Source organism: Pteronotus mesoamericanus, unplaced genomic scaffold (assembly GCF_021234165.1).
Source record: "Pteronotus mesoamericanus isolate MK-2021 breed Mesoamerican mustached bat unplaced genomic scaffold, CSHL_Meso_final contig_228, whole genome shotgun sequence".
NCBI lineage: Eukaryota > Metazoa > Chordata > Mammalia > Chiroptera > Mormoopidae > Pteronotus > Pteronotus mesoamericanus.
In genome coordinates this window covers 158,852-183,568 of record NW_026555095.1, presented here as the reverse complement: position 1 = coordinate 183,568, position 24,717 = coordinate 158,852, and the positions used below count along the sequence as shown (strand labels likewise).

General features: G+C 35.2%; 1 protein-coding gene across 4 annotated transcripts in view; it reads right to left on the bottom strand.

The window, feature by feature from the left end:
* Window positions 1-24,717, bottom strand: part of GSK3B (glycogen synthase kinase 3 beta) — a 202,529-nt gene that overhangs the window by 63,264 nt on the left and 114,548 nt on the right. For all 4 annotated transcript variants that reach the window (XM_054572302.1, XM_054572303.1, XM_054572304.1 and 1 more), the window contains 3 exons: window positions 18,081-18,211; window positions 14,532-14,638; window positions 8,567-8,664 (listed from right to left, as the gene is read on the bottom strand). In XM_054572302.1, the coding sequence (XP_054428277.1) occupies window positions 8,567-8,664; window positions 14,532-14,638; window positions 18,081-18,211 (336 nt within the window). The remainder of the gene's footprint in view (window positions 1-8,566; window positions 8,665-14,531; window positions 14,639-18,080; window positions 18,212-24,717) is intronic.

Below are 24,717 nucleotides of genomic sequence, written 5' to 3'. Positions count from 1 at the left end.
CTATGACATAAATACAAGGATTTCTTTCACAGCCTTCCTTTCTAATAGTTCAACACCAGAGGTCGCCAAACTTCAGCAATCCAGCTATGTGTAGCCAAAGCTTAACCCTTAACCTAGGGTTCCGTTCCTGGATGAGCTTCAGAAAGCCCAAGGATCACCTCACATCAGTGCAAAATTCTGGCATGTATTGTTTTTCTGGAGGAGAGTCCATGCTATGAATAGATTTTCAAAATAGTCCATGATCCAAAAGGTATTAAAAGTTGCTTCTCTAAGTCAGCAATGACCATGGAAAAAATAAAAATAAAAATAAATTAAACAAATATTTAGTTTATATATTATATATAATATATATTACAAGTGAAAATCAGTACCACAATGTATAATGAGGTGTACATACATGTTCTGGGGAGTGAGAAGATAAAAGTGTAATATGCTGTCCTTGCAGGCTGTTACTAACACACAAGCTCTATAATATGACAGCAGAGGAAACGTCGCTAGGTAACACATGATCAAACTCCAAATGCATGTTAGCAAAGATACATCACTGATGTATCAGAAACCTTAGGGGGAAAAAGTATACTTATTAAACTGATTTAATTACTATCTTATATCTCTCTCTGAGACTATTTGATAATGACAATGATAAGCTGGAAAAAGAGTGTAAGCACACAGATGCTGAACAAACCATAATATGGACATAGGACAACTGAAAATCTAAAATGTCTGTCAAACTAAGATGGTAAAAATAAGGCTGAGCTATTGAAAGCAAAGAAATCCACCACTATAACCTTGATTACTTTAGATGAAGCACAATAAAACTTAGCCCAAAGACATGTCAAATTCATTCTACAGGGGTGGGCAAAAGTAGCTTAACAATTTATGTGAAACAAGAGTTTATTCTTGTATTATCACTTATTTGTATTACAACTGTAAACCTGCTTTTGCAAACCTCTGTATATTCATTACAGTAAGATTTTAAGGCTGTTACCTTCAGTTTATGGTCACTTTTTACAAACACTAACATTTAATAAATATGACTGAATAAGTTCTGGATATCAGGTTGACATAAAGGATCATACTGTCTTTCCCAGTTTTGGAGATCTACAACACTCCATTAGTAGAAGAAACCAAACCTAAAGCGTCAGAAAGGGTTTTCCTACCATGAACCTCTCCCAAATATGGTGGTGGTAGTAATCATCCTTTTCCTAGGATTAAATGTGGTAATCTATAAAATGCTTAGCCCACTGACTGGTACAGAGTAAAGTCTCACTAAGTGGCAGCTTTGTAATTAGCAGTAGTTTCCCAGTATTTGAAAATGCAGACTTCTGAGGAGCCAGGTAATCACTGAACTCTTAGTCTAAATTATATTGCAAACAGTCACCAGTCAAATTGGAAGACTAAGAAAATAATTATTTTCTATGACAAACATCTATGACAAATTGGGGGTCCTCAACTTTACTAACAAAAGATTCTGGCACAAAATAGTTGAAAGCATCTAGTTTTTCATAGTTACCATAATTGCAAAGACAAAAACAAAAATACAGATGATTGTTTAAAAAAATCAGTATCGCAGAACAGTGAAAAGTGAAAATCCTCTCTTTTACCTTTCCCCGTGATCCCATTACTCTCCACTGCTAAATCTCGTCCCCCTCCCCTTTTTTTTCTATTGACAGGCTTCATAAGAAATGAAGTCTATCTACTTAACTGTAATAACAATGAAAAGATTATTTGGATCTTCTTACTTACTTTTAAATTCTTCAAGTCCTTGCTAGAGATAAGGTTTTACTAGCTCTTAGTGATGTAAGAGCTAGGTACACAATATCTAAATTGAGTAACTATTGCTGAGAAAATTAAACAATAGTTTACAAAAGTTATTTTATAAGATAAACTAATTGCCTTATAACACTTTTTTACTGCAAATAATTTAAGTAGCTATATGTTTGTCATGTTTTTCTAAATATACATTCAAATTTAAAAAGCTACTAACTCTTCCATCATAAAGCAATGGACAAATCATTACTAAGCATAAGTAAATGTTCATGGACTAAATTAAAGCATATCTCTAGGAACATTATTGCATTTAAAAACCTGAAATTCTACAAAATGGTTGGTTTTCCCAAACTCTTGGTTTTGTGATATTTAATCCAGAAGTTGAGCTCTGGACTGAAGCTTACCTTTCCTCACTTGAAATTTATGTTATAAAATTTGGAGGGGGAAAAGAAACTACTAGTAAAACCTCCAGTATTCCCAGGCCCACAACTTCCCAGATTGAGTCAACTTCATCCATGGAATTTGCGGGGCACTGTCACGTAAATTAATAATCAAACCTTTGAGAGACATTACAATAATGTATCACTTTCTAGATATTCTCAGAATCAATGATGTAGTTCAGGATATAATCAAATAACAGAATCTATGCAGTCATTAGAAATCACGTAGTCAAAATACACTTCATGTGAGAAGTACAAATTATTTAGTAAAAAGTCTACAAAACAGACAGCAGTTTCATTTAAACATACATATGCATAGAAAAGTATGTAAAAATATTTGTAGAGGTTATTTTTCATGTCATGCCAGAACAGTAATTGCTTTTGTTTTTCCTATGTTTTTCTGTGTGTTTTCTCAGTCTTCTCTATTGAGCACATGAAGTTATTTTAAAAGCAATCATCTTTAAAAAAATACACTTTCTCTAAGCATTCAGAATACTCTCTTTTCCAAATAACCACACTGATGTGACTGATGGCAAATGCGCCAAAGGGCAATGCTATGTCACTAAACCTGTGTTTGTAATATTCCTGGTAGAGGTTGTCCCAAAATGTTTAATTTTTTTTTTTTTTACCAGGTATCTGAACCCACATCAGGTAATTCTTGAGATTATTTTAGTATGTTAGGAAAAAAACTAAGAAAAAAAACCTTCTTTTTGAGCAGTTCCTAATAGAATTTCTCTTTGTACAAATCCTTTGAAATCCAAGCACTTTTGCATATTCATAGGTTATCAGCATAATGAAATGTTGATCTCATAATCCTATAAGAAATAAATCTCAGAAGATGAAGTGTTTAATATATATTTCATTGATTATGCTATTACAGTTGTTGCATTTTTTTTTCTCCCCTTTATTCTCTTCCACCCTACACTGCCCTACTCCCCAGCATTGCCCCGGACCCTAAGCTCATGGCATGGGTTATACATGTAAGTTCTTTGGCTTCTCCATTTCCTACACTATTCTTAACCTCCTCCTGCCTATTTTGTACCTACACTTTATGCTGCTTATTCCCTGTACCTATTTCCCCATTCTTCCCCCTCCCCCACCTCTGTGTTTTACAGTTCATAGTTTCTGATCTTCTTTTTCTTAGATAAGACCCTTTAACATTTTATAAAAGAAGGGCTTGGTGATGATAAACTCCTTTAACATGACCTTATCTGGGAAGCACTTCATCTGCCCTTCCACTCTAAATGAGAGCTTTGCCAGATAGAGTAATCTTGGATGTAGGTCCCTGCCTTTCATGACTTTGAATACTTCTTTCCAACCCCTTCTTGCCTATTTGTTTTCTTTTGAGAAATCAGCTGATAGTCTTATGTGAACTCTTTTGTAGGTAACTCTCTCCTCTTCTCTTGCTGCTTTAAAGAACCTCTCCTTATTTTTAATCTTGGGTAACTTACTAATTATGGTGTGCCTTGGTGTGCTTCCTTGGGTCCAACTTCTTTGGGATTCTCTGAGCTTCTTGGATCTCCTAGAAGTCTATTTCCTTGGCCAGATTGGGGAAGTTCTCCATCATTTTTTCAAGTAAGTTTTCAATGTCTTGCTCTTCTTCTTTTCTTTCTGGCACTCCTATAATCTGGATGTTGGAATGTTTAAAGTTGACCCAGGAGTTCCTAAGCTTCTCCTCATTTTTTTGAATTCTTTTTTCTTCATTCTGTTCTGGTTGAATGTTTTTCTGTTCCTTCTGCTCCCAATCGTTGATTTGAGTCCGTTTCCTTCCCTTTACTGTTGGTTCCCTGTATATTTTTCCTTATTTTGCTTTGCATAGCATTCGTTTTCCCCCCCATTTTGCGACCATACTCGACCAATTCAGAGAGCATCCAGATTACCAGTGTTCTGAACTGTGCATCTGATTGGTTGGCTATCTGTTCATTGCTTAGTTCTATTTTTGGAGCTGTGATCTGTTCTTTCATTTGGGCCATACTTTTTTATCTTGGTGCACCCTGGAAATCGTTGGAAGAGGTGGAGCCTTAGGGGTTCGCCACTGTGGGGCAACACAGGTCGTTGAGTTGTGATGCTGCCTGTGGGGGAGGGGTCCGAGAGGGAACAATGCCACTTGCTCGGCTCTCCGCTGGCTTTCAGTCATTTTTCCCGCTACCCACAAGCAAACTGGACCCTTCTGGTGCTGATTCCCTGTTAGGAAGGTTTGTGTACGTTCTAGGACCCCTTGGGTCTCTCCAACGGACTCTCCTGTGAGGCTGGGAGTTTCTCCTGCCACTGTAACCCCCACAGGTTTTTACCTTTGGAGGTTCTGAGGCTTTCTTTTCTCACACTGGAACCCTGGATTGTGTGGTCTGTCTCGCTTCCCAGCTGTTCCTCACAGTTTATCCACACACAAATGTGGGACCGCCTGGTCCCCCAGCCACTGCCTTGCCACGCATCCTGTCCCTTCTGGATGCCCGTCACCGCCCCTCTTACCGGTCTGGATAAATGTTTCTTCTTTAGCTCCTAAATTGTCGGATTTCCATACAGTGTGATTTACTGGCAGTTCTGGTTATTTTTTCTTTTTAAATTTGTTGTTGTTCTTCTTTCGGTTGTGCAAGGAGGCAAAGTGTATCTACCTACACCTCCATCTTGGCTGCTGAAGTGTTGTTCATGCTTAAAAATGATCTTTCATGACTTTCAATTCTGTTCTACTTTATATTTTTATTCTAGATATTTTGCAAAGCTGTTTTAAAATAAACTGCATTAAGATTTTTTTTTAAAGGTTTTATTTATTTAAGAGGGAAGAGAGTGAGAAAGATGTGTGATCAATGTGTGATTGCCTCCTGTGTGCCCCCTACTGGGGACCTAGGCCACAATCTAAGCATATGCCCTGACTGGGAATAGAACCAGTGACCCTTTAGTTCACAGAGTGGCATTCAAATCAACTGTGCCACACCAGCCAGGGCACAAAAGCCTTCTTATTAGAGGGAAGGGAAGAAGAAATTAAAAAGTTTAACTAGAGTGAGATAAAGTTCACTCAGCTTATAAAACTATTTACTCATGCTATAAATATTGGCATGGACATATGAGCCAATAAAACTTATGAACAACATATATAAAAATCACACTAATTTTTCTAATTTCCAGATAATTCCAAATTCATGAGTGAACAATGGTCTAGCAGCTTAACTCAACATAAGTTTGTATTGAAAACTTTCTTGGTACCTTTGGATATTGAAACATACAATAAAAAAAAGTCCCCTCTCAGAAAGTTTATAAAATAATCAGTCAAGTCTACCACATACAAAATTCATTAAGTCTGCTATATGATCGCTCAAGTTTTTGCATAAACTCAATTCATAGAGAAGAGTATCTATTTTAGTGGGGTCAGGGTAGCTACCCTCAAATATTTCAGAGGAATCTCCATGAGGTTTTCAAAGGAGAAATGAAAGAGAGCAGAAAAAGAAACCCAACAGCTGGGGAGCAAGAACCAACAGATGAACGTGGATCCCCTAGTTACTACCGCAAAGACTAACAGCTCATGAGTATTATCTCAAAACAATCAAGAATTGGAGACCTATGAGATGACCTTTCATGGAAAATTCAAATCAATTCTTGAAGCCCTGATTAGCAGTAATGACACTATGTTTAAAAAACAAAATGTCTAACAACATTTAACTTTGAAAACTAACTTGCACAACTTCTCTGACTTATGACTTAAACCAGGAAAGCTGGAACAGTGAAATCAGAATTAGTTATGAATCTTCTTTCCATGAAACATCATAGATACTCAATATTTAAAGAACAGATATATAGAATCAACAAGATTTAGAGCCATATTAAACACATACACACACATACACCCTACAATGTTTATTAATCTCCATGAAATAAAGACAGACAGATTCACACATAGACACACACTCCCACAACACAATGTCTATTAGCCTGAACGTAATGTATACCTTCAGGTCACCAAATGGATGGTAGACCAGAATCGATATTTCATCTTTCCCAGGGAGCCATGCTTGGGACTATAAAAGGGACCAAGAAGCTGGATATTCCAAAGTGTCCTGGGGTGTTAATTCCATTATCTCATATCATTTTCAAAATATTTATAGACACTAACTTGGAACGACAGTAGGGTGATGTTTACATTCCTTACATATAAATACAAGATGACAAGAAAACACATAAATAAGAGTGTTTTGTGAAAGAGTCGGCCTACTGCTACAAATTGATCATGATCCAACCTGCAACAAATGAACCCTAAATGAAAATAAAGTCTTGAATCATCAATAACAAACTGATGGTTTCTACTAAAATCTATTAAGTAAATAAGCACAAACCAGTATTAGCAGAACACTAAATTACAAGGACTTGACAAAAAGTAGTGAAAAGCTCTGGATGTAAAGGTTTAAAAGACAGGATGGCAAGCATGAGACATCAACTTATCACAGATGGGAGGAACTTAGCTTCCTGAGCAATTTCATCTGTATTGTGTATTAATTTATTAAAATTAATGATAATTCTTAACTTTAATGAATAGAAAAATGACACGATTCTAATACGCTAAACATATATGACAAAAGAATGGCAACATGCCCAGAGAATTGTACTGTGAGTTCATCAAGTGAAAGCCTGGAGAGAGAAGAAATGCAAAATGTATTAGAGCAGGGGTCAGGAAACTATGCCCCAATCTCTGTTTTTGTAGGGCCCATGAAATAAGAACTGACTTTACAGATAATCATTTGCAATCAATTTGATGTCAGTGAACATTAACTTTAACCCCTATTAAATGTTAAGAGCCCCCAGAAGAACTCTATTCTACTAATTAGTAGACTGCCTCACAAAAAATTGTACTTAGTTATTATTACATTTTAAATCCATCAATTAAAATACCTGTGGAAATTTACTCCTGTCACATATCTCTATGATTTGCATTTTATCCCACAAAGTCCAAAATATTTTATCTAACTCTTTACAAAAAAAGTTTGCCAATCCTTATATGAGAATATTAATTTGAATTATAAGGAATACATAGCTTTTTAGGAAATAAAAATATCAAAATATTTGAATTTAGATCTGAGTGTAGTTGGGATTCAGGAAAGAAGTAGATCTGTCTAACAAAGTTTAAAGGTTCAATTTGAAATTAAACGACAGTTACCAAAAAAAAAACAACAAAACAAAACAAACCCAAGAAACTGCAAGTACCATAGTGTTCTCAGATGTAAACCGTAAGAAATTATATGAATAGCAAGGACTATTCTTGAATATACACTGATCTTTTCAACTACACTTGCATACACTGATATCTAACAAAATCATCTTATCAAAAGTAACATTTTTATAGATTGAAGTACAAGGATTTTAAAATAACTTAAACACAGCCCTGTGTACAACTGATAAAGGCTACCAAGGAGTATGGCTCTATACAACAGAACTAAATTCAAGCTGTGCAGATACAGAACAGACTGCATCCCAAAATAGCAATCAAATGGCTGGAAGTATTCAAGAAAACACTGGAAAACTATCTTTTAGGAATGTAACCAAGAAGGTATGTATACTGGATGAAGGATTTTACTATATGACCTTTAAGATTTTTAATTTTTCACTTCTATGAAACATTTGGAAAATCAAGAATCAAGCCCAAAAGACAGTAAGCATTGCTGCTTTGGCCAAACTGTAACCTTAGAATGAACTAATCTAGTGGTCTAAATGCATAGATTTAAAATTTTTTTTTAAAAAGGTAGAAAATTCTGTAAGAGCTCAAATATTAAAAACTTTTTAAAAATTACATTTAAAATAACAATTATAATCTCACCCCTAGCTGTTCTTAAGAGAAAATATTAATTCCAAGATAATAATATTTTGCATCTGGTGTTGTTAATAAAAGTGTTAATAGACTTAATAACTAAAATTATATTAAACCTATGAGTCAAAATTCTGCTTCTATCAGTGGTCTACTCATACATGTATATTTTATAAATATACTCTTCCATTTTATAAGTATTTATACATTGAATAAATACAAGTATCTCCTATGTGCTCAGCAATGTACTAGGAGCAGAGAGTACATAGAAAGACATAAGCTTGTGCTTTTATTCACTTTATGTACATTTTAGTGATCTTATAGCTTTTAAGTATTTAAATAATTGGTATATCCCTTTGTTGCATCAGATATACAAAATGGCTTTTACAGGATCATAAAATAGAATAACTCAATTAGAATCTGAAAGGCTGTGTTCTTATACTTCCTCCATAGTTGAACTTGCTATGTGATCTTGGATCGCTTTCTCCATTTCTTAAGTTTTTCACGGGTATACACGTGGTAGTTACAAAATTCCTTCTAGTTCAGAATTCCAATTAAACCTTCTCACCTTGATTATTTCCACCAATTGATCCACACCACTGTCCCCTGGAAATATTGGTTGTCCTAGCAACAGCTCAGCCAGTACACAGCCTGCAGACCATACGTCTAAAGAGAAAACAAATGCTTATTAATATGTAGCCCAAGTTGAAAAATATTTGTATACATTTTCTAATTTTACTTTCATCACAGAATGAGTATCACAAGCAAAAGACTGCACAATCTAGGACGCAGAAAGAGAGCAAACTATTCCTAATGAATTTTAATTTTTTTAAAATCCTCACCCAAGGATATGTTTATATTGATTTTGGTGGGGTTTGGGGAGGGAGGGAGGGAGGGAGGGAGGGGGAGAGAGAGAAAGAGAGAGAGAGAAACATCAATTGGTTGCTTCCTGTACGTGTCCCAACCAAGGATCGAACTGGCAACTTAGGTATGTGCCCTGACCAGGAATCCAATTCACAATCTTTGGGTGTATGGGATGATACTCCAACCAACTGAGCCACCCAGCCAGGGAGGGCCCTAATGCATTATTTTTTATTTTATTTTATTTTATTTTATTTTATTTTATTTTATTTTATTTATTTTAAAACATGTTTATTGATTTTAGAGAAAGGAAGGGTAGGGGGGAAGAGAGAAACATCAACTGGTTGCCTCCCATATGTGCCCCAACTAGTGATCACAACTGCAACCTAGATTAGATATGTGTTCGAATTGGAAATTGAACCCCCAATCTTTTGATGTATGAGGCGACACTCCAACCAACTGAGCCACACTGGCCAGGGTAGCCCTAATGCATTTTAAAGTTAAGTGTAAAACTTACTAAAGAGGAATCAAAGCCAATAATACTATTCCAATGAAAAGTAAAGTCTATTTATTACCAAATATCAAGTGTTCAAGTCTTTAACAACCAAGATAGGGAATTATAGTAGCAAAACACAGGCATGATTAACTACTTATCATACTTAAAAATAAGGCAAAGTGACATAATCTCTGCATAGTAGCAGGTACTTACAGAGTAGCAACAATTTAGGATTCAATCTCCTATACATAGTTTTAAGCCAATGCAAATTCTGAGAAAAAAATTTTAGGACTTTAAATGGTTGACTTTTATGTTGTAATAGTGACAGAAAAAAAAAGTGCTTAAGTATATTACTCTTTTAAATGTAAAGACAGAAGAATATACTTTATTTCACAAATAAAAAAATAATTTACTTTTAAGTCAGTGAAAACCTCAATCCCTGAGGAAAAAACTGTTAAAAATTTAATTAATAAATTAGTAAGTAATTTAAAGCATACATTCTGGCTTACCCAAAAGAGTCCTGGTTTAAATCTATTGCCCCGGAATAATTACTAATAGCATCTACTTTTTCATTTAAAAGTATTACTAAATGGGAAGACAAATTACATAGTCACTCTATTTATAGCCCACCATTAAGTCTTCCTGCAAGGAAAAGTTAATTTTGGGTTTCTGGATGCCTGAGATTGCTGGAGTTTGTATGAACCAACAATCAAGTGCTTTATACAGATGAACATATATCATTGCTGGGCTTTCCTATCTACCAGTAGGAAAGAAGTATAGTAAAATGGCATGGAAACAACAAATAATTTAAGAGGTCTGATGTGGTAAGATGCACTATGAAGAGGGATTGGAAATCCTTATGCCAGTTACTACTTTTTACAAACCAACAAAAACAATGACACAAAATTCACCTAAGAACTTTAAGCAGATTCTATACAGTTCCAAGTAATGGCAACCAAAATACCTACTTTGCAAAAAGACCAAAAGAGCCCTCCTTGATATATTAGGTAATTGATAAATGAAGCAAATATGAAAACCTCGTAGGAAATCTTCACTTTACTCAAAGCCTATAGTAATCTAACTCTTGAAATCAAGTGGAAAAATATATCTCCTTATTAATATAAATGTTTTATTTTGCTTTAGGTTTAAAAATATCCCTTTACCTAGCTAATTAGATAAAAGGTAATATGAACTCCCTTCTTTCTGCCTTAATACAGGAAAATTCATCTCAGAAGACAAGCCTAGAAATTTGCAGGGCAATAATTAACTACACTTTCATTAAAAAAACGTGTAATTGCGGGAAACACTTTCTTAGGCAGGATTCGAGGAGTAAAACATAAAGGAGTACTACTGCTTAGTGGTTGCCACAGAAGAGTAAATCAAAAGATTCAGGTGGCAATTACACTAGTGGCCTTCAATACATGTTAACTCAGACAAATTACTAAAACTAAGAAATTTATTCACTTTTTGGCAGACACCAAAATCTCTCCTACTCTTACTTCATAGGACAAATGGATGATATTCTCCAAACAGAATAAAACAGAACTAAACAGAAGGCACAAAAAAAATAAGTGCTTTGGCACAGTGAATTTTCTGGTTGTTTGGAGTTTAAGCCAAAATAGTATTCTGTTTCCTACTTTAATTTATGGTAAAAAGCAATGTTCCAAGACCATCTAGTTTAACAAACTTAATTCATAGGTAAGGAAACTAAGGCACCATAGAGTCCAGTGATTTGTCCAAGGTAAAGCTACTGGACAGTCAGGTAGGCCTGGATTCCAATTTCAATTCCCAGTCAAAATACCATTGTCTTGAATCACTGCCTATCATTATAGGATAATTAACTGTTTCTTCAAGTGTCTGTAAGCTCAATTCCTTATCTTAAGCAAGTTATTTGTCTCAATCTACCACTTCTTAGTAAGACAGTATAATCAGAGCCATCAGTCTTAGAACTGTGGTTTTATCCAAATATGACTATGACTATAATCTAGCCAGAACCAGCCAGCTACTCTTTCACTTCAAACATCATTTAAAATATTTCTGAAAGGCACCTGTATTAGTATACTTCTAAATACCTTTGTTTTTGTCTGTTTATAGACATTCCAGAGTGTTAAGAGGCAAGTGTCCCAAATATGAAGAGGGAGGACAAATCTAGGCTTATTAGGGTATGAAAGGCCTGACAGATAAATCGGTGGCATATGGTAAGTCGTAAGCCTGTAAAGTCAGAAATGAGAAGTTGGCTTTAGCCATGCAAAGAAGGGTGCTGGGAACAGGTACTCAAAACACCCAGAGAGCTCTGGCTGGTATGGCTCAGTGGACTGAGTTCCGGCCTGCAAACCTAAGGGTTGCTGGTTCGATTCCCAGTCAGGGTATATGCCTGAGTTGCAGGTCAGGCTCCCAGTTGGGGGCGCATAAAAGGTAGCCACACACACTGATGTTTTTCTCCTTCTCTTTCCCCCTCCCTTCTCCTCTCTAAAACTAAAAAAATAAAATCTTTAAAAAAAGAAACAAAACCCAACATCCAGAGAACTGGTTCCTAATAGAACAGGCTACACTATCTTTTTTGTCAAAAGATTCGAAAGAACTGGTAGGCACATGGACATGTACAGAAGTAATACACTCTTAAGAGGTTCAAAGGTTTGTATAAACGTTCCTTAATGTGTCAGATGATGTGGTCATAACTTTATTAAAGAAACTAATTGCATTTACTTAGGAACAACTCAGCTCAACATCTGGTATGCAGATGATCAATAGCATATATCTGAATAGAAAGCAGCTGGAAAATCCAATGACATCTCCAAAGATAAAGGGCTGAAACTTGCTCTTGGGGAGAGTCAAGTTAACAAATATTACAAAAAGAATACTAATTTACATTTCTATAGTCCTTTCACTAACATTTAACCTTCATAGCCACTCAGAAAGGTAGGCAGAACTACTAGTAATATCCACTTTACAGCTTAGCTAAGTAGTAATAAACCTGGAACTCAATCTAGTTCTACTCCAACCGAATATCCTTTTCATTATTTCTTATGTGCCCCTTACCATCGCATATAATGTAATCATGATGAAACTTTGAGCATTACATATACCACACAAACACACAATTATACTCTCTATCCTTCAGTGCCACAGGTCTCAGGTATGGTCTACAGAGCCCTAGACCCCCGGGGACCATTTTAGAGTTCATGAAGGGCAAAGTCTTTTCATATGAATACTAGGATGTTATGTGCCTTTCACTGTGTTCACATTTGCACTGGTGGTGCAAAAGAAATGGTAGGTAAAACTACTGACCCCTTGGCATTTTGCCCTTTGACATTATAAAATTGGTAGTGTATTTCTGTTTAGTGGTCTTTGTTAATGTCAGAGAATTTCTACTTATATCAAAAGACAAAAATCATCCAAGTTCTGGTTTTTCATAGGTTTCTGTTACTGGGGTTTGGGGTTTGGGGTTTTTGTTTTTAATCGTTATTATTTGCTTGGTATTTGTATGCTTGTTTCTGTTTTTGGACTAAGGAATTATCTCAAAAGACAATTTATAATTAAAATGTCTAGGCACTTCTGGACAAGATGGAGACGTAGGTAGATACACTTTGCCTCCTTGCACAGCTGAAAGAAGGACAACAGCAAATTTAAAAACAAAAAATAACCGTAACTGCCAGAAAATCAAACTGTATGCAAGTCCAACCACCAAGGAGTTAAAGAAGAAACATTCATCCAGACCAGTAGGAGGGGAGAAGATGGGCAGCTGGGACAGGCAGGACGCGCAGCAAGGTGGCAGTTGGATGACCAGGTGGGCGAGATGGCTGCTGGTGGACCAGGCGGTCCCATATTTGTGTGTAGATAAACTGGGAGGAAGAGTTGGGGAGCGAGACAGACTGCGAAACCCAGGGTTGCAGTGTAGGAACACAAAGCCTCAAAACCTCTGGCCGTAAAAATCTGTGGGGGATATGGCAGAGAGAAAAACTCCCAGCCTCACAGGAGAGTTTGTTGGAGAGACCCATAGGGTCCTACAACATACACAAACCCACCCATCTGGGAATCAGCACCAGAAGGGCCCAGTTTGCTTGTGGGTAGTGGGTGAAGAGACTAAAAGCCAGCTGAGAACCAAGCAAGCGGTACTGTTCTCTCTTGGACCCCTCCCCCACATACAGCATCACAACGCAGTGACCTGGGTTGCTCCACCCCTTACAACATATCAGGGGCGCAGAAACAAAAAAATACGGCCCAAATCAAAGAACAGATCAAAGCTCTAAAAATAGAACTAAGCCACAAGGAGAGCGCCAACCTATCAGGTGTAGAGTTCAAAACATTGGTAGTCAGGATGCTCACAGAAATGGTTGAGTATGGTTGCAAAATGGAGAAAAAAGTGAAGGCTATGCAGAATGAAATAAAGAAAAATATACAGGGAAACAACAGTAAAGAGCAGGAAAACGGGACTCAAATCAATGACTGGGAGCAAAAGGAACCGATAAACATTCAACCAGAACAGAATGAAGAAACAAGAATTCAAAAAAATGAGGACAGGCTTAGGAACCTCTGGGACAACTTGTAGTATGTTGACTCCTATTACAGAGCAAAAATGGGGTAGAAGAGGAAGTCAATGAGTGAAGCAAATTGTCTCCATTCAACCCTTTCTGTCACTAAAGATCTTCCATAAAGACTTCTAAAAAGTCAGAATTTTTTTTTAAAGATCTGAATTAAAATTAAATAATTGAGAGAGCATAATAGGAATGTCAACAATATGACTGACAGTATCTCAGTACTTTTCTTCATAAACTCAATGAATGCAAATCCCCCAATTGTTGATAAAGCTCAGAAGTGAGTATTTCAGGGAAATTTGAAAAAAAGAGAGAAGAAAGGTATACTTAGGATTTACCTGAAAATTTAAGTTAAAAACAGATGTAATCATAAAGAAATCATGCAGTCATAAAGAAATAACTTTATTTATTTGAAAAATCCAAGAAACCTAAAAGTAGAATAGTAAATATATTTTAAATTCTAAAAGGTAATATTTGAAATACTGTACACATTTTTACATATCAATCTTTAAGAAAAAGACATTTTAGAGCATACCCATTTTTATAATATTTAAGTACAAGTATAGATTAGTAATACTAAATTACTAAAAACAAGATTCAATTGATAGTTACAAGCCATTATATTCAGATTCAGTACTTACCTATACTAGAGGTATAATCAGTGGCTCCAAAGATCAACTCTGGTGCCCTATAGTACCGAGAACAGATATACGAAACATTGGGTTCTCCTCGGACCAGCTGCTTTGCACTAACGAAAATAAAAAGCAGAAAAATTTAAAACTAAATCTAAACCTTCAAAGAACCTAAACTGCTCACAAAACTAAATGCTTAACTAAGATTCATGTAATTCCAATCATGAAACTTATGAAAATAAGAAAATATGAATAACTATCCCTGAAAAAATATAACAGCATGACATTAATTTTAAAAATAACAGTAATTTTTAAAGACTACATTTGTCAACTGTTACCTAAGGAAAAAGAGATTAAAAAGTCATAGAAGGATATATGTTGAATTTCTTCTGATCTTCTGGTCCCTAAATTCCACCTCTAAAATACAAAGAAGAAAGGGCAGAAAAGTAAGAGGTAGCTGTCCTCACCAAAAAGCATACTAATAAATATAATGTAAGAATGTATATTTTTTACTCAGTGGGTTTTGTTTTTTTTTTTAAGGGTAAGAAACTGGCACTCTTTTATAATTTGACATCTGACTCAGAGGGAATATCCCAAGACTTACAGACCCAATCTATCTTTCCACCATTTTAGTCCATTTATAAACTGTTAGAACATCCAATACCCAATAAAAAAGAAAGGCTCACTCCTTTAAGACAGAGATTATTCATAGCCTGTAAATTCTAACTGTTGTCCTGGGTTTAATTACGTTCTCTAATCCAATTTTCCTTCTAAAAATCAGTGCAATGTACAATATTTTAAACATTAAAGTAAATTAAAATTAGTTTCTTTGGAGATGTTCCCCAAGATAACTTGAAGACATGCTGAAATAAACTGCTGTAGAAGCTAACTATTTTAGTATACCATAATAACAAAGACAAATACAGGAAATGAATACAAACAAAGTGAGCAAAAAGAAAAGGGAAGAAAATTTTGAGGTAAAGGTACAGGAAAATCAGTATAGGAACAGATGAAAATGGTCATGAGGGTTTCAAAGTTTGGGCTTTCTTTTTCTTTCATTTATTCTTGGTCCATGATAACTTTGACCTTAACCTATTCTTCCTTCCTTACAAGTTTTGGAGGTGGGGAGGCAGTTTGTTTTTTGATATCCTCCACAAATACTGATGCACAGCAACCATTTTATAAATTAATAAATGTTATAATCCCTGGTTTTAGACTGCATGAAAATTACAACATTTCAGTGATTATGACACTTATTAACAGATGAGGCCTTTCTACCTTATGAGAATGTCTCTTTTAATTAAAAAGACAGATTCTAATTATGTAGTCAGGAATTTACTAGATGATAAAGATAACAATGGAAACTCCACAGCCTACAGATTTTTTTTAAATCCTCACTTGAGAACATGCTCATTGATTTTAGAGAGAGGGAAAGGGAGGGAGAGAAACATTAATGTGAGAGAGAAACATTGATCAGTTGCTTCTCAATTGGGCCCTGATGAGAATGAATCGCAACCTAGGTATGTGCCCTAACCAGGATTAAACTTGTGACTTTTTGGTTTACAATATGATGCTCCAACTGATCCACACAGGCCAGGGCAGCCAGCAGATTTATTCACTACTGGGTGGAATGAATTTCTTTTGGTTCAGGTCAGGCTGGCTGTAAATTCCTGCTCTTTGAGGGTGAGAGCCTCTAATACAGTAGTCAAATATCATCTTAAGAAAGCCCAACTAGCCTTTCACCTAGTTCCAGGCCCTATTTCATCTAGTAAAGAATTACTAACAAGAGAGTCATAACTGTTTTGTTCAAGTCATCATCAACATGGCATTAAGGATCTAAAGTATATCCCAAACTCTACATGCCCAAAACAACTGTTAAAAACAAAAAAAGCCAACTTCTTAAATTAGAACTATTAAAAATAAGCTATTACCATACAAGTGAAATCCCTATTCTAAATATATTAAAACAAAGCAACAGATTCTAAGTATCAATGAAATGAACGTTAGCAATAGTGCTGACACTATGGTGAGAGGATAACCTCTATTAAACTTGATGTTTCACAGTCTTTTTACAGTCCCTACCAGTCAGTCACTATCAGGAGGGAAGATACTGCCTAAAATAAAACATGATTTGGGCAGTTTGTCCTACAGATAATAATAGTAGTGCTTAGTTTCAACTATCAAATTAGTTTTGATTTACTATCCCTCACCCTTTCTGATAGTTGAAGGGATAGAGTTATAGCAAACGAGCTGGATCCTGAAATTAGGAAACTGTAAAATGAGAATGGTCTGGAAAAGGACATTCTTGTAAGACTAAGAATTAAATCATGGCAGAGCAGATGTGTTTGTTAAGACTCTCTGAAAAGATAGCCGGTATAGAATGTATCCTATGTTAAACCTCAACTTTAAACTGAAGGTTGATATAAAAATATTTCAAAGAGGTGGGAATACCAGTATAAGGAGGTGTGTGTCAATATTTATAAAGAACCTAGTTAAAAAGTAAAAATTTGGGGAAATGAAAAAAATTGGAGAGATTTCAAGTCATGTGGAGATGTCTTAGGGACTGAGAGGAATGTGATTACTCTAGGTGATTACACCAGAGAGTACGTAGAAGATTAAATGCCTGAATTACATGGGGATATAGGTTTGACTTCATGCTGAAAGGTTAGATCAAAGGCACAAGATGCTGAACATTATGGAGATGGAAAGGATGAAGTCTTATTACACAGTATATTACACCAACGAATGAGTTTAAGAAAACAGAAAGTGCACTGAAACTGCAAAATATAGAGAATGAAAGACTAAATTATAGGAAAAGGAAGAAAATACAGCTACTAGAACTTTTACCTCATTTCTATACTGAGGTTAATTCTGAATTTAAAAAAATACACAGTAATGTATAATAAATATTTTTTTAAAAATTAGTTCTTAACTGAAAAGAATATATAAACGTAATAAAAAATTCAAACAATACAAAAGTACAATCAGTGAAAAGTTTTCTGACTATACTATACTCCCAGTTCCCCTTCCTCGTGCAATCAATGTCACAGAATTATTATGCATCATTCTAGAAATAATCCATGCATATATTTGTATACATGTGACTACCCTCCGTGTTTGTAAAACACAAAACGGTATACACACACACACACACACAGTCTTCACCTTGCTTTTTAAATTTAGAATTTCTTAGAGATCATTCCTTTTTAATTCATAGAAACCTCATGTCATAAGTTATCTGGTTATTCTCCTACTGACAAACATTTATTTATAAACAATGCTACGATAAAAATCCCTTCATAGATACTATTTTGTAAATGTGTATTTCTAAGGGAATAATTCCTACAAGTTAAATTGCTGGATGAAAGGCTATAATAATTCTAACAAAATTTACCAAAACTACTCTGTCAAGAAGCTGCACTAGTTTATATTCCCTGAATAACAACGACAGTATTTTCAGACTGACATTAAAAGAGAAATATATTTTTAAAAAACACATATGGGTGCAAGGGTAAGGGAGGAGAGGAGGGAAGACAGAAGAAAAAAGAGCTAGCTTACCTTCCAAAGTCACAGAGTTTTAAGACAGCTGTATCAGGGTCCAACAAGAGGTTCTGTGGTTTAATATCCCGATGGCAGATTCCAAAGGAATGAATATAGGCTAAACTTCGGAACAGCTGATACATATACAACTGGAATAAATAGTAAAAATTAATTGAATACTTTCTATCCCAAATAATCAAAATCCTTAATCAAGAAATAAAGTAACAGATTTTCAAAACAGAACAGGTGAAATGCTAGGGATTATTAGCACGCAATCTTCCTTTAACAAGTCTCACACCATTTGTATATTAATTAGCTAATTAAGATTTCAATCATGTATTTACACGATCCTTTAATAACTTAAACAAGGGTATTTTACAATGTGCCTTGCAATTTTTTATTTTACTAACATTGCACAACAAACCCTCCTAACATGTTTCTTTTTCCAAATAGATGAAAAGCTCAGAGAGGTCTTCCAAATCATGTGACTAATAAGTAACAAAGTTTAGACTTAAAAGACAAGTATTCAGTTTATGTTATCATTCTTCAAGAGTATCTGCAGTTTCAATTTCAGAATAATAATTTTCATAGATGTCAGTCCCAAAGGCTATTGAGAAAGAGACTGGAAAAATTCTGTGTGAACTGAGAAAATCTATAATCAATGATCTATCAAGATATCAGCGACGGTGTTAATTGCATCACAACACTTATATACTTCAGAAATAGACTTTAAAGTGCCATTTAAAAACATCCTAGCTGACTACTGACATCAACTTAAAAGCATATTTATTTCATTTTTATTAGGAGAAAAGCAACAAGAAGCCACGTCTGCATGGAAGAAAGAATCAGACTCTTGACTGGGGAGGAGAAGACTTTATGACAAAAGTGAGATACAGTTGATCCTTGAACAACACGGGTTTGAACTGCGAGACCCACTTAAAAGTGGATTTCTTCAACAATATATTAGACAATCAGAGGAGAACCAAGATGGTGGAGAAGTGAATGGAAGTCACACTGACCTCCTCCCACAGCCAATCTGGAATTACAACTAAATTGTGGAGAAATCACCTGGAACAAACAAGTGAACAATAGCGAGAGAGGAGCCTTATAAGCTCGGACAGACAGAAGAATCAGCTTTAGCACAACCTAACTGCCACTTACCCTGGGCTCTGGCAAAGGCGGGGGTAGAGTGGGCTGGAGATGCCTGAGGAGAGACTGAAGAAGGCGGCTTTGGGGAGAGAACTGAGAGGGTAGCCAGAGGGATCCCGGTGCTGACTCATCCCCGTACTGTAGCAGCCATTTGGCTCAGGCAGACCACTACCCTGAGCAGCTCGGCATGAGAGGACACAGGAGCCCCACTCCCAGGCGGGACTCTGCCCCACCCTGTGTGGTACCTAAGCCTGACTGCTGAGTGAATAGATTAACAACTGAAGGAGACAGCCACAGACAGTAGATTCCTAGAAGTCTCGAACAGACTGCCTAAGGTCAGAGAGGGTCAACAGCTGAAATCATCAGAGGCAGATCCATAAAGAAAAAACAGCAGTCTCCTACCATAGAAGTTCACACCACAAGGTAAGGAAATCAAGACAGATCAACTGAGGAAGCAGAAGCAAAAAAGAAGAGTCTCACAAATAATGGAAAGAACAAGAAACACTCCCCAATCAAAGGGAAAGGAGGAATCCCCACAAAGAGAACTAAATGAAATAGAGGAAAGTAAACTATCAGATATTGAGTTCTGAACAATGGTTCAAAGGAAGCTCAATGAGCTCAGCGAGCTCAAAGAGAATTACAAAAAACTACAGGGAAACTATGAGGAACTTACTGCAAACTATATCAATATGAAAAAGGACATAGAAACTATGAATAAGAGACAAGAGGAAACGAAGAATACCATTTCTGAATTGAAGAACACAGCAGAAAGAATCAAAAGCAGGCTCAATGAAGCCAAGGAAGGAATCAGCACACTGGAAGATAAAGTAGAAAAAAAGCTCCCAGAAAGAGCAAGAAAATGAAAAAAGACCCAAAAAGAATGAAGAGGCATTTAGGGAAATTCAGGACAACCTGAAACATAATAATATCCATATAATAGGGATTCCAGAAGGAGAAGAGGAGCAATGGATGGAGAACCTGTTTGAAAAAGTAATGATGGAAAACCTTCCTAATTGGAGGAGAGAAAAAGTCACACTAAGTCCAGGAAGCACAGAGGGTCCCATTCAAGAGGAACCCAATGAGGCCCACTCCAAGACACATCATCATGAAAATGGCAAGTAACGAAGACAAACAGAGAATCCTAAAGGCAGCAAGGAAGAAAGAGGTAGTAACATATAAGGGAGCCTTGATACAGCTAGCAGCTGACTTCTCAACAGAACCACTACAAGCCAGAAAGGAATGGCAAGAAATATTCTAAGTCATGAAAAGAAAAGGCCTGCCAGCAAGGCTCTCAATTAAAATTGAAGGCGAAATAAGGAGTTTCCCAGACAAAAGAAGGCGAAAAGAATACACCTCCACCAAACCAGCATTGCAAGATATTCTAAAGGGACTGCTTTAAGAAGATGAAGAGAAAGAGTCTATGAATACTCTGTTCCTGTCATAGTCACCAATAATTGATATTACCAATATCTTTAATACTTATCCATCTGATTGTGACAATAATGTGTTATTTTGTTACTTTATTATTTGTTAGACAAAGAACATGTATGAATGACCCATGGACATGGACAACAGAGTGGGAACTGACTGTGGGAGTGGGGGTTGGGGTGGGATGGGTGGAGGAGGACAAAGAGAGAAAAACTGAGACAACTGTAATAGAATAAAGATGATTTAAAAAAAGAGAAACAACATATTGTACAATCTTATGGAGATTTCCTTACTACTGTGAAGCAATCGCATTGATTACACTAGGCTACCATAAAGCTATCATGTTGCTGCTTCTTTGTTATCAGTGTATGAGTCACTGTAAGTGTAAATAAACTGAATTTTTCACATTACATTTTCAATTTTTTGTCTAGTGCAATACTTATAGTATCTAGAATGTTTTGGACCATACAAAACAATATTGATACAGGTACTGCAAAATGATTTATCAGATGATGAATCTTAAACTTACAGTATCAATAAATACAGTATAGTATTGTAATGCATTTTCCTTAAGATTTTCTTACTAATATTTTCTTTATTTTATTGAAATACAGTATATAAAACATGTAACATACAAAATACATATTAATCAACTGTTTATCATCAGTGAGGCTTCCAGTCAATAGCAGGCTATTAGTAGTTAGGTTCTGGGGGAGTCAAAAGTTAGACATAAGTTAGACATAAATTTTTATCTTGGCGGCGGGGGGGGGGGGGGTCAATGTCACCTTTTACACCCCACCTTAAAGGGTCAACTGCCTATCTTAAAGCTGTTTACTCCAAGGTCCAAGTTCTTGTTCACTTTAAATTTTTCTGACTACTCACTTTCTGATCTCTACCCCAAAGTTAACATACCATGGAAAGACTTTTTGAAATGATTCAAAGAAAAGATACTAGTGGCTTGGTAAAAAACAAAAACAAAAACAAAAATACAACAAAAAAGATAATTAAAGGTCAGATAAAGCGTTGTCATCAGGCACCATATTTAGAGGTTAATGTTAAGACTTAGTTAATTAAAGTTAACATAAAACCTACTTTCCTTCACACAGGCATGATGAAAATGGCAGACAGTTGAAATTTCAGTACATGCCTAACATTATATTGAACTAAAGCTGAAAAAGTTTAAGCCTTTTTTAAAATAAAGCATGATATAAAATGTAGATATCATCTTTAATTAGGCCAGCATTTTGCCCCCAAAGTTAGAATTATGTAATTTGGGTACCCATAACTCTCTAAAAGCTTCATAATTCTAATAATTGTATCATTGTTCAGAGTGAACCTCCAAGTCTTAAAGCTTACTCTTATAGAGTTCTAAGAGTTTAATTTGCTGCCACTAAGAAAATAAGTCCCTATAAGAAACTGAGTTCACAGACATTAATTTACTAAAGGAACTTTATCAACTGTGTTAAGACACTGATGTCTATGTCAGCAAGAATCAGAAAAAATGTTTTCTTTGCTAAAAATGCTTAAGAGTTTAAATGAGGTTAAGGTGTCTTTTTACTATATTCATTCATCTGAAAGATCTACTCTATCTCTATTCTCTTCACGTTATTTTTTGAAAAGTCAGGATAAAAAATGAAATATGCAACTTCATAGCTTTTTTTTGTTTGACTATAAAAGTGTATTTATAGGATAATTGAAAGGCTTGGTGTAATAAAAAGACAGCAATAACAATAACGAGAAAAAACTGATCATTTGACAAGCACTATTCTAAATGCTTTGCATACACTATTTCGTTAAATTCTTATGTATGTAATAGATACTATAATTATGTCTAGTTTATATATAAAGTAACTGAGGCACATAGGTTAAGCTATCTGTCCAAAAACACATACTCAATACTCTGAGGTGGTTTGGGTAAGTGTGCTTCTTTCAATTATTATTTCTTTATTTTGCCATATTCTTATTCTGTTAACTAAAAGTACAAAAATATAATTATTAAAAAGCTTGACCACTATGTAAAAGACTGGAATGATAAATTCTTTTAGAAATTCAGATATTTAGCACATTTTGAAATTTGAGATTTGCTTAATATGTACTGTGTCAAACTGAGTTTGTTTCACCTTTTGTTTATTTAATTATTGTAGTCACTCTGTGAGATTGACATTTATCCTAATTTTTGGGAAGAGAGATAACTGAGGCCCAATTAACAGTTTGAACACAACTTGAATCCAGTTACAAAGTTATCAGATCTAACTCAAGTCCAATATCCTCTCTTTCCTCAGTGCTTTAAAACAAATAGTGGAATAACAACTTTGTTCCTGGTTCACAAAAATGCATCCAGCTCTATTGTGTACCCAGACTGTCGTTAAGTACGTCTTTTCAATTAAAAAAATGCAAGATCACAACAATGATTTGCCAGGGATCTGTTTTAGAACTGTATTTAGAAATCCACTTAATTATGAGAGATGTTCATCAGAAAAGCAAATGTACTAAAAAATTTAACTTATATGTAACTGTCATTAACTACGAAGTGACCAGTACTATAAAGGGAGGGAAGAAAGAGGTCTGAAGCAATAAACTCATAAAACATACACAACTTCAGAAAATGTGAAAGTCAAAGAGTCACAAAAAACTGCAGTTGTATTTTGATAACATGTATGCCACATAAGTTATTAGATAGTGAGGTCAACGAAGGCAAAAGTTACATGTATCAATTTTACTTCCATCTTTTTCACAAAAAAATATTTTTATACAACTATGCAGTATAAGTGAATGAGATCAACTAATCAATTCCAGACAAGATTTTTATCTTTTCAGGTCCTTAAGCATAAGCATAGGTTTGTGTCCTCCAAGACTAATGTCCAGGGCCAATAGCTCTGACTCTGGAAGGACTGTGGTTATATAAAAGAACCATTCTTTTTTCCACAAGGGGAGAAAAGGAATGTTAGATCTTTCTTTGTATGCCAACTTCAATGTGCATAATAATATTATTTTTAAAAAATACAGAATCCAAAGACCTCATCCAAATATATGCTGTCAGAAATACAACAAAAGATGAGCTTAAAGGTCTTCACTACCTTATTTATAACAACAATAAAAAAAACTGAAGGGAAAAACAATATGTCCATTAACAGGTCACCAGTTGAATAAATCAGCATACAGCCATGCAACAGACTAATATACAGCCATAAAAAGAAAGACAAAATAACTCTATATCTACCTACCTATCTACCTACCTACCTGAGTGATCTCCAGAATGTACATGTTTTTAAAAGATGTTATTTATTTATTTAAGGCATGGGAAGGGAGGGAGGAAGTGAAAGAGTGAAACATCAATGTGAGAGAGAAACAGCAATCAGTTGCGTCTCATACACACCGCAACAGAGGATCAAACCTGTAACCCAGGTATGTGCCCTGACCAGAAATCAAACCAGCGACCTATTACTTTGTGGTATGATGCCAATCCAACTGAGCCACACCAGTCAGGGCCAGAATATATTTCCAATTAAAAAAGGTAGAGGAAATGTATAAATTATGTAACCTTTTACATATAAAGGAAATGGGGTGATAAAATAATTATACACATTTGCTTACTTAGAATGTAAACACTTAACTCGGGGGGAGGGAAGGAACACCTAGGATAGAGGGAACAGGGATAAAAGCTAAATTTCTTTAACTGTATATATCTTGTTTTGTAGATTTTACTTTGGAACTACGTAAATATTTTCTATTTTGATGTAAAATTTAAAGTAAAATTAACTTAAAAAAATTTTAAAACACAATCTATAATAAAAGTAAAATTAAACAAAACTTAGTAAGGCATAATCAAAGAAAGAAATGATTCAATATTTCTTTAAAGTAGAGAAATGTGACTGTTTATCCTAATGGGATATATATTGTGGGAATAAAAAGAGCTGCAAAAAGATCTTAATTATTTTCAGCAGGTATTGTTAGTGTTGGTATTGCTATCCTAAGACTGTTGTATGTTTAGTATGGTATAGAACAAGTAAATAATTATACTGTCATTGAAAAATAAAATTTTTAGTATAAGAGAAAGGAAATACAGATGGTAGATTGT